Source organism: Carassius gibelio, chromosome A18 (assembly GCF_023724105.1).
Source record: "Carassius gibelio isolate Cgi1373 ecotype wild population from Czech Republic chromosome A18, carGib1.2-hapl.c, whole genome shotgun sequence".
Lineage (NCBI taxonomy): Eukaryota > Metazoa > Chordata > Actinopteri > Cypriniformes > Cyprinidae > Carassius > Carassius gibelio.
The window spans coordinates 23,533,214-23,548,302 of NC_068388.1; the positions used below are offsets into that span (position 1 = coordinate 23,533,214).

General features: G+C 43.0%; 2 protein-coding genes across 3 annotated transcripts; both read right to left on the reverse strand.

Moving 5' to 3' along the window:
* Positions 1 to 114: 114 nt before the first annotated feature.
* On the reverse strand, positions 115 to 13,834 carry LOC127934334 (potassium channel subfamily K member 6). Its single transcript, XM_052531643.1, has 3 exons — positions 13,400 to 13,834; positions 2,095 to 2,490; positions 115 to 1,104 (listed from the first exon to the last, which is right to left on the reverse strand). Exons 1-3 carry the CDS (start codon positions 13,713 to 13,715, stop codon positions 881 to 883), a joined length of 936 nt encoding a protein of 311 aa, XP_052387603.1. The 5' UTR covers positions 13,716 to 13,834; the 3' UTR covers positions 115 to 880.
* Positions 3,217 to 13,393, reverse strand: LOC127934333 (uncharacterized). 2 transcript variants are annotated; one of them, XR_008147747.1, is made up of 2 exons: positions 3,605 to 13,393; positions 3,217 to 3,332 (listed from the first exon to the last, which is right to left on the reverse strand). XR_008147747.1 is itself a non-coding variant. In XM_052531642.1 (2 exons), the coding sequence occupies exon 2, from the start codon at positions 9,568 to 9,570 to the stop codon at positions 3,805 to 3,807; it is 5,766 nt and encodes a 1,921-aa protein (XP_052387602.1). In that variant the 5' UTR covers positions 9,571 to 9,808; positions 10,081 to 13,393; the 3' UTR covers positions 3,217 to 3,804. The 2 variants fall into 2 exon arrangements, 1 of the variants encoding a protein (XP_052387602.1); XM_052531642.1 differs by having other exon boundaries at positions 3,217 to 9,808; positions 10,081 to 13,393.
* Positions 13,835 to 15,089: the final 1,255 nt, after the last annotated feature.

Genomic DNA, 15,089 nt, shown 5'->3' on the forward strand with positions numbered 1-15,089 from the left:
TTAAACTCATCTATATACTGACATGTTAATTAACAGCTTTAAAAAACCTATTTAAAGATAAAACAGGCTGTGTAAAGTGTATTTCGTCACACCTGCCCATGCAAATGCATCAAGTCACAAAATACCAAACATTTTATTTTCTTTTTCTGTGCATGCATTTCTTAAAACACATTTTGTTCTTCTGACATTAAACATCAGAGACCTTTTTGTTCCCTCCAATCCAACACTGAATATACAATTGCAATGATACAAAGAATATTTATAGAATATACAAGTACTAAACTAAAGACAAAGAGATTGTGTCCAGCATTATCACTGGCTGTCCAACGGTTGCACAAACCTAAATAAAAAGCCAATTATAAAGTGCATCTGAAGTTCTCCACATGACTCGACATCAAGAACCATCATTAACTAGCTATGAAAATTAATTTCACACTCATTAAATGAATGTATTGAACGGAGGTCAAAGGCATTAATCTCTTCCTGTTACTATGATCCAGAGCAATCTTGGTCCATAAGATAATCATCTAATAATCTGAAATGCATCATCAGTTACGAACCCTGCACAAAACTAAAAGAAGATTCACACTTGGGACTCTCCACTTCCTAAAGCAATGACAACATCCATTTAGTTTTGAAGATCAGATTTGGCAACTCCAAAAAACAAAAAAAGACCTTATTTGGTTCATGAAATGTTCTGCTATGCTTCGTTCCTACAAAGCATCAGAAGCGGTTCTGTCTGACAGTGAAGTGTATTGCACACGTTCATACTCGATTGTCTTGACCTTTTTGGTGCTAAATTGCAACGTGTTGATGTTACATGTCCAGACAATGTACAATTGCAGGACACTGACATCTGAATATGAAGAGATCTGGGGTTTTATCTATTGATGGAGTTGTAGGACACTTGAGAGCTGGGATCCAGGGGCTTCACAGCCTCCGGGGATTCATCGTCAGGGTCTTGTCCCATTATTGGTTCTTTATCATCATCTTCCTCCTCGTAGCTCGGCAGCTGGAAGAAAGCAGTCCAGCCGTGCACATCTGCAAGCTTGTGGAAAGTCCGAAGGACCAGGAACATGACCATCAATCCCACAAACAGGTAGACTGTAAGAGAGAAGAACGAGAGCTCATGCTCAATTTCAGGTACAATTACAAGTGGAAATATTTTAGAACAATTTATTACATTTGTAATACAATATATACCTAAGACAGTCCTACATTAATTTATGATGCTGGTATGATATTTTTGAAGAAAAAGAAAACATACATGGATTTTACCATCAAATGTGAGACATTATTACATTGGATTCTGACATCAGCACCTAACATACCTAGCATATTCTTTTGGCTTCTGCTTTGTACACATTTCATATTTTTATACAACAGTGCATGACTTCTTAACAGTAAAAAGTGGGCACTGCATGACTGTTGAGGTCATAAAAGACCTTCATAACTTCAGCTCTAATCCTCTTAAGAGATGAAAATTACTGTACAGGTCGTGCTGACTCCAGAAGCTGATCAAATGTGAAAATGTTATTTTTTATTTCATATAAAAAAATAATAAATATAGTTAATTTTATTTTGCTTGTGTATTTTAGAGTTTATATTTTAGGTTTTGTTTAATAAAAGAAAATTTAAATATAAAAATGTAGGTCGTACTCGAAGCTAAAAAAAAAAAAAAAAAAGTGTGTGTATTTGTACAGTTGTGGTCGGAATTGTACATTCACTTTGCTCTTTGTCCTTATTTTAAACTGTAATATTTTCACTATTTTAACTGCATTTTGATCAATTAAATGCAGGGTTGATGGACAGAAAATACCTTTTCTGAGGTCCTCCGAGATCTATGTTCATGCCATGATACACTTCCACAAACATGATCAGTTTGATCGGGTTCTCTGTCAACTTTCAGGACTTGTGTGAAAATCTGATGATGTTTTGGGTTATATTTATGCAGAAAAATTAAAATTCTAAAGGTTTCACAAACTTTCAAGAAACACTGTATATATGTTTTTTCATTTATTTACTGGCTATATATAAGCAGAAACTATCTAAAAGAAACCAGCATTACTGAATTTGGAAAGTTACTTCTCTTACCCATGACTGATATCTTGTACAAAGCTCTGAGTCTCTGTCCTGGCTTTTCTGCTGGTACGAAGTCCCCCAGTCCTATAGTGCAGAGCGAGATGAAACAGAAGTAGAAGGAGTCTAAGAAAGACCAGGTTTCTTCTATGGTGCTGAACACCAGCGCAGGCACCACAAAGAAGCCGAGCACCACCAGGACCAGCATCATGATGAAGTGCAGCACACTGGCGCTGCGATGCTGCAGGCCGGCCCTCCGCTGGCACACAGAGATGGGTCCGTAGGTCAGCGGGTGCATGAGGCGCTGGACACAGGCTGTGAGCACTAGCATGGTGAAGGGCACTCCAATCAAAGCATACACAATGGAGAAAGCTTTACCCGCATCAGACAGAGGCGTAGTGTGGCCGTACCCTGAAGAGAAGGAAAGAAGATGATGGTGCTTGGAGAGGAGTGGCTCTAACAGAAAAATCACTTCAAGCCAAATTTATCTGTAAAGCGCTTTTCACAATGCATATCATTATGTCTGTAATGCCTTTGTGCTTTGCCACAGAGCAAGCTTTACTGCTGAGTGATAAGACAATATATAACAAATGATTTAGCTATACTACAGTAGCTCTTTATAGTGTTGTATAGTACATATATCAGTGCTGCTGTAACTCATCCAGACGTCTGGATTCAGCTTCAAATCAAAATCAGTCAAAATGACGCCCCTTGGATCACAAAAATGACTAAAAATTTTAGTTTCTTTCATACCAGGCCAGTAGTTGGCAATGCCACTTTGCAAAGAAACACTTTCACCCAAAAATGAAAATTACCCCATAATTTACTCACCATCAAGCCATCCTAGGCGTACATGACTTTCTTCTTCCAGACGGATGCAATCGGAGTTATTTAAAAATGCTTTTCCAAGCTTTATAATGGCAGTGAATTGGGGTCATGATATTGAAGCCCAAAAAAGCACTTTATGATGGATGGATTGACACCCCCACCCCCTTCACTGCTATTATAAAGCTTGGAAGAGCCAGAGCCATTATATATATATATATATACATATATTGAACGGGACTAATAGATCGGTAGGGGTGTTGATGCTAATCCACCACGGGACTCCGGTAAGAAGTGTGACAGGAGACAGGGCACTGTTCAACTCTTTATCTGAAGTATTTGAGGGTTCACAGCAGATGGCACAACATTGCTTCAATTAGACTGGATTTTGTACAAGTTATGGCCACAAAGTGTTAAATGTGGTCTTTCTGAAATAAACAGAATAAACAAACATCAGTTTACATCTGCTAAATGTAAATTACAGACCTGTAATGGAACTAACAACTTTCTACTGTCACATTATACATTAATCAACATGAGAGGATTAACGGTAGTGAGCATACACATTTGAATCACTGTATATCTTAAATATAACAACATTATAAACAATGTAAAGTTCGATTACACAAGTTGAGTATTTAAACACAACAACGAAATTAACATAGCTGACCTATAATCAGGAATGATTAAATAAACTTACATTCAATCACGCACATTAACACCTGATGAAAATGGCGCAGCAATCGGCTATTGAAAGTGAAAGTGAAACCGGAATAGCGGAACTCACATAAACTAGCGGCACACATTCATAATAATAGTCCTTCCACTATAAACACACATAGGGAATTTAGAACAGCCGCCCCCAGATTAGCATAGCTAATATGTCTAATGATAAATTCCCTAGTCATTGGAGTCCGCTTCACCTCCGTCCGGTAGTGCCGGGAGTCTGACAAGTTTGGCCACAGGTCGTAGGTATAGGCGATCATTGACCTGTACTTGAGCTGACCTGACATGTCCATCAGCACTGGGTATCAGTTTGACAACCCGACCAATTGGCCATTGGGCTCTGGGAAGCTGCGGGTCGATTATCATGACCACCGTGTTCTCAGCTAGATCTTGAGTTACCCGCTGCCATTTCTGGCGAGTCTGGAGACCCGGTAGGTAGTGTCGTGTAAAGTAAGACCAGAAATGATCGATGATAGTCTGGGAATGACGCCAGCGACGCTTGGACAAGGGCTCAGGGGTGTAGACCACCTGGGGAAGCGAGGCGTCTCGCCGCCCCATGAGAAGCATATTTGGGGTTATTGGATCCAAGTCTGCCACGTCGGATGAAACGTATCCCAAGGGCTTGCTGTTCAGGATACCCTCTACTTCGGTCAGTACAGTCTGTAGGACATCTTCAGGCACAGACTGACTCCCGATGACTACTCGCAGTGCAGACTTTACAGATCGGATCTCCCTTTCCCATGCGCCTCCGAAGTGGGGTACAGCGGGAGGATTCATCCTAAAAGTGATCTGATAACTAGCCAGCTGCTCCTGCAGTCTGGGCTCCATCTCCTTGAAAGCTTCTCTCAGTTTGGTCTCGGCTCCCCGGAAGTTAGTACCCTGATCTGATATGATCTCAGATGGGGTTCCTCTGCGTGCTATGAAGCGCCTTAATGCCAGTAAGAATGCATCAGTGTCAATGCTGCTGAGCAGGTCAAGGTGAATGCATCTGGTTGTCAGGCACTTGAAGATGACGCCCCATCGCTTCTCCGTCCGACGGCCAATCTTAACCATGAATGGCCCGAAGCAGTCGACTCCAGTAGAGAAGAAGGGGGGTTGGTACAATCTTAGGCGAGCTGAGGGTAAGTCAGACATAATAGGTAGAGTCGGCTTAGCTCTCCACTTCTGACATTCTACGCACTCTCTCTGGTGTCGTTTGATGGCTTGCCTGCCCCTTAGGATCCAGAAATGGCGACGGAGCTCTGCGAAGACCCTATCAGGTCCTGGATGGAGTAGACGCTCATCAAAGTGCTTAACGATGAGTTTTGTCACCTGATGATGGGGATCTAGAACCACTGGGTGTATCTCGGTTTTGCTGAAGCCATCCAATCGCCGTAGCCTACCTCCCACACGAATTAGGCAGAACTCAGGGTCGAACTCGGGTGCAAGCGTGTTCAGACGGCTGGCTGTGGGCACCTGGTTCCCTGATTTTAAGGCCTTGAATTCCTCTGGGAAAGACTCCTCCTGACATTGACTCAAGATAAGAGCTTCTGCACGCCTGTATTCTAAGGATGCTTTACTAGTATCTTGGGCGGCCGCCCCATGGAGGGACCGGTAGGTCGCGTCGACTAAGGCACTCCAAGAAGTATACTGAGATGCATCAGGCATGTCTGGATTTCGATCGTCTGTGACTAATCCACAGAAAACAGCTTTCCTTGTTTCTAAGGTATCCTCTCGGGCCTCTGCCAGGGGCTTGACTGGCCAATGATCTGGCGGTTCACGGAGGAATCCTGGGCCTCGACTCCACATGTCAGAGTTAGCCAGCTCCTTGAGCGTTCTCCCTCTGGTAATATCGTCCGCCGGGTTATTTGAGGAGTCAACGTATCGCCAAGAGTGGAGCTCAGTCAACTCTTGTATTTCTGCCACTCTTGTCCCGACGAACACTTTGTATCTACAGGACTCAGACTGGATCCAGGTCAGTACTGTAGTCGAGTCAGTCCATAATGTCACTGTCTCTATGGCAATGGTTAGCTCCTGTTTGAGAAACTGTGCAAGCTGAGCGCTAGTCAATGCTGCACACAGCTCGAGACGTGGCATCGACAGTTGACGCTTGGGGGCTACCCTAGAGCGAGCCATGACAAAGGTAGTGTGGATCTTACTGTGTTGCTCTGCACGGAGATAAGCCACCGACCCATAGGCAACCTCGGATGCATCGCCAAACACATGAAGGCTTAATTTTGATTTCTCCACATCAAAGTCAGCAGGAAGATAGCACCTTGGAAGCGTGAGCTTATAGAGATCAGGCAGCTCCTTCTCCCATACGGTCCACTTCTCCAGCAGGTCTGCAGGAAGATTCGGATCATCCCAATCTCTCGGTTTGTTCCAGAGTCTCTGAACGAGAACCTTGGCACGGGTGGTGAAAGGAATGGAGAATCCTAGAGGGTCAATGCTCTCTGAACGAGCTTTAGATGGGAGGTGCTGGACAACAGAAGGGATATTAGTGGCCCACTGTCTGATTTCAAAGCCCCCGGAGGCTAAGAGAGGCCTCATCTTGTCAATGAGTCGCTTGGCTTCCTCAGCAGTGGGAAGGCTCTGTAGGCAGTTGTCCACGTAGAAGCTCCGCTCTATGGACTGCAATACTTCCTCATTGCCGAACTGCTGGCAGCGAACGTGCATCTGCAGCGCGAAGGTGGCGCAGCAGGGGCTGCAGGTCGTCCCGAAAGGCAAGACTTGCCATTCATAGATGTCTGGCGGGTCCTTTCTGCGCATGTTCCTCCAAATGAACCTCAGAAGGGGTCTATCCTCCGGTAGGAGTCTCACTTGGTGGAACATACCACGTATATCCCCACTGATGGCTACCGCGTACTGCCGGAACCGCACAAGTACTCCTAGCAGTGAGGCACCGAGGGTAGGACCTGGAAGCAACTGCTGGTTAAGAGACATACCTTGGTAGGCAAAGGAACAATTGAAGACCAACCTGTACTTGTCATTATGCTGCACGAGGTGGTGTGGTATGAACCACGACTCCTCGTCTACATGCTGGCCTTCTGATGGTACCCTGACAACATACCCTGAATCAAGGAGCTTCTGTATTTCAGCTTCGTACACCTTAGCCCTCTCAGGGTCTCTACTCAGGTGTTTCTCAGTGTTCCTGAGGCTGGACAAAACGGATTCCATAGTCCCCTTCAGCGGTGGAGCGTTTGGCGCACGAAGGAGTGGAGTAGCGTAGCGCCGGACTCCGTCAACTTCTACTCGTCGCGTCTTGGTCTCCAACATGTCTGCAGCCATCTGATCCTGTTTAGACCGAGTTATCACTTTCTCGCTGCGAGATGGAAGGACATCAAGCTGCCAGAGTCGTTCAACATGCTGATAGACAGGATCTCGCAGTGGTGTAAGAGAAGTGAACAAACACTGAGATGAAGGTATCTGATGTGGGAGCAATCCATCTGGTCCCTGGAGGACCCAACCGAGCTGCGTGCGTACAGCGACTGGTCCGCCCGCTGGGCCCAATCTGATGGGCTCCTTTGGGGTAATTAATGTAGGATAATCAGACCCAATTAAAATTAAGGGTTGGACCCTAGCGAAAGATGGAATGGGTATCCCTCTGAGATGGTGATAACATCGCTGGAGCCTCTTGATAGGGTAGGTTTGCTCAGTAAGCGTGAGGAGAGGCGCGGTGAAGATACCTGTAAGGCTGTGCTTCTCCTCTGGCCTTGACTGTGGGGAAAGCAGCAAGTCAATTGACTGCCCCTTCAATTCTGTGATGTCATGTCGGATGGTACGAAGGGCCATAATCTCTTCTCTTCCATCAATACCAAGTTGCTGGACAGCTGCAGGAAGGATGATACTCCGCTGAGCCCCATCATCCAAGATAGCGTAAGTTGAAATAGACATCTTGCCTCTCCACAGAAGCACTGGAACTACTTTCAAGTACACACGACCCGTGAAACTAGGAGAAGTGAGATATGCACGCTCGTGAGAAGTTGTCAGCAGCACACTGCTAGGACCATCCTGGGCAATGGAATGCAGCACTCCGAGATGTATATTACCACAATCCCTGCAGGGCTTCTTCAGAGTACATTCCTCCCATTTATGACTTGTGCGTCCACATTTCCAGCATCTTTTCCCATCCTTTATCCACTTCAGAATCTGATCAGGTGAGCACTCAGTGATTTTGCTACACTGTGACAGGTAATGCTCCTGACTCTTACAGAACAGACACAAACGCTTCAGTCTCCTGGCCGATGACTGAGAATTAGCAGCATTGGTGTGGACAGACTGCCCTGTGCTAGCTTCCATGGGCTGTTCACTTCCATGATAGACTGCAGTGGATCGAGTCTGGGGCTTGGGTACAGACTGGCGGTCCTTACGTGAGACCTGTACTCTCTCTGTCTGGTAGCGCTGCACCATCTTGGTAGATAAACACTGCGCTTCCGCCTTGACCTTCAACCAGTCAGCAAGGTCATGCAGGTTATATGGATTTAGGCTGTCAGTGTGCAATCGGCCTCGTAACTGTAAATGCTCTATAAAGCTGTCTCGGTAGTGTTTGGGCAACTTACTGAGTAATCTATCGACATGCCCTGTACAAGAGAGCTCTCGGCCCTGTGGCCCCTCGAGTGACATCAGCATACCAACTAGTAAGTCAACATTGAGTGCAAAACTCTGAAAGGCCTTTGCATCACCAACTCTAATATCAGGTGAGTTCAGCAAGGCTGCGATCTCGCTCTGTGCCAGTTGATGAGGCTGGCCATACTGTCGTTGCAATGCTATCATAGCTGCCATATAGGGCGCAGGATGATGTCGGCATGCTTGGGCAATTAACCTAGCTTCCTCAAGAACCAACTGCTCCATCAGTACCCTGTATTTATAGTGCTCTGTAAGCTCGGTGTGAGGATTGAGAAGATTATCCAAGGCCATCTTCAGGTCTGTGAACTCCCTCTCACTATCGTTCACAAGCTTAGGCAAGGCTGGAATGGGAACTGGTTGTAGCTGGGGTGTAACTGGCAGAGGCTGGTAAACTGGAAAAGGAGGTGGTGGCTGGCGAACCACTGAAGGGGGATACCCAGGCTGCACAGGAGTGTGGACGGGAGGCTGAGCAGGGTGATACCCAGCAGTCTGTAGAGGAGGGCGATACGGGTCAGAGACAGCGAACGACTGCCGTGTGGCTTGGCTCGGCATGTGAGCCTGTAACTGATATACAGGGGGTACTAAAGGCCTATACGCTGTAGTGGTCAAAGGCAGCTTCACTGAAGTAACAGTATGTGGCAGTGATGAGGTAAGCTGACATGTAGAATCTACTGTGCTGAACAGAACCCCCTGCTGTGGCGTTACATGTGGTACAGATAAGGGGGGAGCACCACGATATGTCGAAGTAGTACCATATGCAGCAGGAAGGGTGCCTTGTGTTACGTGCCACAAAACTGACTGCTGAGAAATATCAATGTGGGCTGTCTGAGCTTGAAATGACTGGCCTAAATGCGGAAGCGGGACAGATGAGACTGCAGTAGCCTTTGGTCTGACTACAGGTGGTGAAGTAGTTTGGGCTCGTACATCTACCTGGAATATGGGTGATGCAGCACCACTACTGAATGAATCACACTCGGATGGGCTGTGATACCCTGGAGGAGCTACTGAAGAGCTAAGATGACCGACAGATCTCTCAACATCCAACTGATGACTCATAGCGGATACTTCTCCATACTGCACCAGCGATAGATCACCCATGGGCAGCTGCTCCACAGTCGAGACTGGCTCGGCCTGTCCACTGAGGTCGAACTGCGCTGCTGGAGAATCCATCCTTGGTAGGTGGTATGAAGTTTCGTGAAGAACAGGGTCTGGTATGAGAGACTTCGGCAAGGCTACATCATAAGCTTGCAGACGTGTGGAAAGCTGACGTGCTCTCGCCTGTGTGCGAACACCGTGTGTCGTATCAGGGGAATGAAGTAGGCTCTGTTGCTCCATATCACCGAAGTGAATATAGCATCCGGCTCGAAGGACCAAAATGAACGGGACTAATAGATCGGTAGGGGTGTTGATGCTAATCCACCACGGGACTCCGGTAAGAAGTGTGACAGGAGACAGGGCACTGTTCAACTCTTTATCTGAAGTATTTGAGGGTTCACAGCAGATGGCACAACATTGCTTCAATTAGACTGGATTTTGTACAAGTTATGGCCACAAAGTGTTAAATGTGGTCTTTCTGAAATAAACAGAATAAACAAACATCAGTTTACATCTGCTAAATGTAAATTACAGACCTGTAATGGAACTAACAACTTTCTACTGTCACATTATACATTAATCAACATGAGAGGATTAACGGTAGTGAGCATACACATTTGAATCACTGTATATCTTAAATATAACAACATTATAAACAATGTAAAGTTCGATTACACAAGTTGAGTATTTAAACACAACAACGAAATTAACATAGCTGACCTATAATCAGGAATGATTAAATAAACTTACATTCAATCACGCACATTAACACCTGATGAAAATGGCGCAGCAATCGGCTATTGAAAGTGAAAGTGAAACCGGAATAGCGGAACTCACATAAACTAGCGGCACACATTCATAATAATAGTCCTTCCACTATAAACACACATAGGGAATTTAGAACATATATATATATATATATATATTCCAATTGCGTTTGTCTGAAGGAAGAAAGTTATAGACTCCTAGGATGGCTTGAGGGGTGAGTAAATCTTAGGGTAATTTTTTTTATTTTTGGGTGAAAAATCCCTTCAAGTAAAAAAAAAAAAAAACCTCTTTGAAGAGTTTGATGTGAGTTTAACATTTTCCAAATCTAATTAGAAGTCATTTACACACAGATGTAGACAAATATAGCACATGGCTTCAATTTCAATTAGTCATGTTTCTGATTACAGACAGAAGTACTATATCGTCATGTTGTTCCTTAAAGTGGTTAAAGATAACCTACTCTAGACTGTATCATGCATAAAAGATTTTGGTTTAAAAGTTACTTGTATCTTGGTAAAGATTTAGCATTCTCATGTGAGATTTTATGTGAGAAGCTCTGACCTGCATCAGGGACAGTTCACCCACAAATTAAAATTTTCATGTCACATTCTAAATCTGAATGACTTACTTTCTTTGTGGAACACAGAATATATATTATGAACAGTGTACATTCATACATTTCACAGAACCAATGTTAACATGCTTTATGAAAGTAAAGCTTTATACAGACACACAGGCCAAAGGAGTGATTTCCCATGATACTGCTAGCAGGAGCTAAACTGAGACGTCCAGTTAAAGCAAACAAAGCTTGCTCTATACCTAAACTTAGAGTGAAAGAGAGTCATATGGGGGTTTGACAAAAACAAACATTTCATCAAATAACCTTGACATCATTTTCAAGGTTAAAAAAACATGGAGCTGCGGTCACTCATGCACGCTACAATTTGAATATTACCATACACAACTTATTACTCAAAGAAAACAAGTCACTTATAACCTTACAATATGATTATGAGGTCTTCGTTCAAACTATAGACAGCTATAATTAAAATGGACGAAAGACAAGGTATTTAAAATTCTGCTGCACATAAGGTTCCTAAGAGCACAGTGGCCTCCATAATCCTTAAATGGAAGACGTTTGGGATGACCAGAACCCTTCCTAGAGCTGGCCGTCCAGCCAAACTGAGCTATCGGGGGAGAAGAGCCTTGGTGAGAGAGGTAAAGAAGAACCCAAAGATCACTGTGGCTGAGATCCAGACATGCAGTGGGGAGATGGGAGAAAGTTGTTGAAAGTCAACCATCACTGCAACCCTCCACCAGTCAGAGCCTCTCCTCAGTGCAAGACACATGAAAGCCCCCATGGAGTTTGCTAAAAAACACCTGAAGGATTCTCTGATCTGAAGAGACAAAGATAGAACTTTTTGGCCTTAATTCGAAGCGGTATATGTGGAGAAAACCAGGCACTGCTCATCACCTGTCCTATACAGTCCCAACAGTGAAGCGTGGTGGTGGCAGCATCATGCTGTGGGGGTGTTTTTCAGCTGCAGGGACAGGACGAATGGTTGCAATCGAGGGAAAGATGAATGCGGCCAAGAACAGGGACCTGGACGAAAACCTTCTCCAGAGTGCTCAGGACCTCAGACTGGGTCGAACATTCACCTTCTGTCAAGACAATGACCCTAAGCACACAGCTAAAATAACGAAGGAGTGGCTTCACAACAACTCTGTGACTGTTCTGTTGCAGCTTTCCCAAAATGACTCATGGCTGTTTTCGATCAAAAGAGTGCTTCTACTAAACACTGAGCAAAGGATCTGAATACTTAAGACCATGTGATATTTCAGTTTTTCTTTTTTTTAATAAATCTGAAAGAAATGTCAACAATTCTGTGTTTTTCTGTCAATATGAGGTGCTGTGTGTACATTGAGAAAAAAAAAGAACTTAAATGATTTTAGCAAATGGCTGCAATATAACAGAGTGAAAAATGTAAGGGGGTCTGAATACTTTACGTACCCACTGTATAAAGCATGGATGCAATATATCCGTTCCATGAATATTTATCACAATGATCAAGTTGATAAATGGAAATCAGGTTTAGTAAGTAGTACGAAGCACTTAGTTTCAATTCTCCTTTGTTTTGGGAAACAATAAAATACTAATCTACTTCTCATTTGAAACCATATACTCCACTTGCTATCATTTACAGGTGATTTCTGTAGAGATGCACTTTTTTTAAACTCAAGTGAACACACAATTGTCCCGCAGGACCACTACCTACGTGAATTTTGAATTCCTGTAGGATTAGATCTATAGCTGTAGGTTTTTTTAAGCCTTGTGCATGAATCATCTTGCTCATTCCTGCAGGACTCATATTAAACCGGCTACTATTCTTGCAGGATAAACTTACTGTCTGTTTATATTGTATTTTAGCATACAGTGTTAAGCATGGACACATGTACTTACCTGCAATCATATACATTCACTAAAGAAAAAAAAAAAAGTCACTGACATATCTAAAACAAACAAGTTGTTCACATATCACAGTATAAGTTTTTGTATTATTTGCACTTTTATTTCACAGTGGATTTGATGTATTGCATTGTACAGAATGTTTCGGTCTTCCCACTTTCAATATTATATTCATGTGAAATAATTTCATACATGGATTCATTGCATCACACATTAACTGTACACATTATTCATAACTACACAAGTTATAACTTAAAATATTTTACATCAAAAGAGTTAAGCTGACAAATAACTTTGAGAATCCCTGAACTAAGGTTTTGTTGTGCTATCAGAAATCATTATATTAATCCATTTGATTTTAGTGAACAGTCTAGTGTTAGGTATACAGTCTTTTACATGCAAATATGCATCTACTGCAGGAAGAAGTCCAAAGTCCAAAAGTACCCTCTTTGCCAACATTTCCACATTGTTTAACATCCTGTTGATCTTGCATTGTGCAAATAAAGTTATACGTGATGAAGTGTCTACACATATTACTGGAACACTGCTACATTCTTCTATAGAAATGAAAAAAGATTGCCGAGTGAAGTAGTAAAACTCAAAAACATTGCAACAGAAATAAACGCTCCACTCACAAACTTAGGTTCTGTCGAACTCTGTAACTTTGTTTTGCAGTAGGCTACTTGTAAAGTTTGTTATGTTCCCTGAGATGAACTAACGGTAGCATTCTACACTCGCTTCAGATAAAATGGACTACTAATGTTAAACTAATAACTGCCCGTCATGAGCAGCATCAAACAAACACCCGTTAAACTCCGTTCGTGTGAAACTCACCCACTGTCGTCACCATCGTGTTTGCAAAGAACAGAGCAGACGCCAAATCCCAGTTTGTAGGCAGCGACGCGTTTTCAAGGACCGACACACCGTATTTATTCGCTTGCAAGACTTTCTCCAAGAAAATTTCGAGAGCCGTGGCGTTGATGCAGCTCAGGTTGAGGAACTCCTCTTTCAGCGAGTTCAGGTCTGATTTCATGGTCTCTTCGACAGGCCTCTCGATGGCAGAGAAAACAAGCGCTCCCAACAACAAATAAGCGATGTACGCAAATATGAAGCCGCCGAGCACGAGACAAGACCTGAACGCCGTGGACATGATGGGATTTGTGAGGAACCCGATGACACTGGTTCTTGATTTGCTTCAGTGATGTATGTTCGACTGATTGAACTCCACCCTCCGACACAAGTTGGCCACGGTGGCCAGGAAATACCAGAGTGTTCAGTCACATGGTGATACTTTCAGTTGTGTGGGGTTGTGAGGTGCAGCACAACTTTTTGTTTCTCATGCGAGTGCTTTCATTTACACTTAACTGAGAAATGCATTCTATAGTTAGATTACTATCAGGAGCTCTCATAGTGTCCGAGTCTTTAAGGTGTAGGCTACTCTGTCCTTCAAAGATTGACACTTACAGGAAAGAATAGTGTTTTGGGGATACATCATTAAATGATGTAGGCCTCTCACATGAGATGAAGACTCAGTCATTTCAGTCTTTTACACTCTTAAAAAATAAAGGGGCTTCAAGGGATGCCATAGAAGAACCATTTTTGGTTCCACAAATAACCATTTAGACAAAGGTTCTTTAAAGAACCATCTCTTTTTCACATTTTTATAATCTGAAGATCCTTCTCTCTCCACAAAGAACCTTTTTTTTTAAAAAAACAGAAAGGTTCTTCAGATGTTAAAGGTTTTTTACGGAACCATTTAGACAAAAAGGTTCTTCTGTGACATCACTATGAAGCACCTTTGTTTTTAAGAGTGTAGATAAAGCTGTTTTCTTACAGTTGGCCCTTCATGGGTTCCACAATTTTGCACGGAATGCCGTTTTTGTGAAGGAAATAAATAAATAAATATTAAAACATAATTGTGTCTTTGTGTTTCGCAATTCAAAGAAAAAGTCAGAATTGTGAGATATAATATAACATATCAGAATTCGAGCTCAATCTCATTTTTTTCTCACAATTCCGAATTTCTTCATCTCACAGTTTTGACTTACTTTTTTCTGAATACTTTTTGTTTTTACTCCACTATTTTAACACTTAAGTTGTACATGCTTATTCATGTGCTGTACTGATGTGGTGGTTTGGGTGTAGATTTGCATATGTAGTACAGTAATATGGGACACTTTCTTGCAGAAACGACCACACTTTGTTCAGACCAATAAATAAGAAAATGTCAATCGCATGATGACCCAGCTTGTCAAAATAGTCTAGATTGTGTACCAAATTACCCTTAATTCCCTGAATTAGCATTGTATTTTCTGGTAAAATACAGAATAACACAGTAGTCATGATGGAGTCTGTTGTGAAGATGAAGTGAGGGAGAGAGTCACATGTGGCTGAGGGGATAGAAATAGCTGCAGTGTCTGTCAAAACAGTTTATTCCTTTTCTCTTCATATTGTCCACTCGAAGTAAACATACACACTCATGACGAGGGTGTGTGAGGACAGCAGTGTGAACAGCTGGAGAAAG

What these genes read in the sequence shown, in the direction of transcription:
- LOC127934333 (XM_052531642.1), bottom strand. Translation starts at nt 9,570, where the DNA reads ATGGAGCAACAGAGCCTACTTCATTCCCCTGATACGACACACGGTGTT.
- LOC127934334 (XM_052531643.1), bottom strand. Translation starts at nt 13,715, where the DNA reads ATGTCCACGGCGTTCAGGTCTTGTCTCGTGCTCGGCGGCTTCATATTT. An exon ending in CACGATGGTGACGACAGTGG is followed by an intron (nt 2,491 to 13,399) that starts GTGAGTTTCACA and finishes CCTTCTCTTCAG; the next exon opens with GGTACGGCCACACTACGCCT. An exon ending in GTACAAGATATCAGTCATGG is followed by an intron (nt 1,105 to 2,094) that starts GTAAGAGAAGTA and finishes TCTCTCTTACAG; the next exon opens with TCTACCTGTTTGTGGGATTG.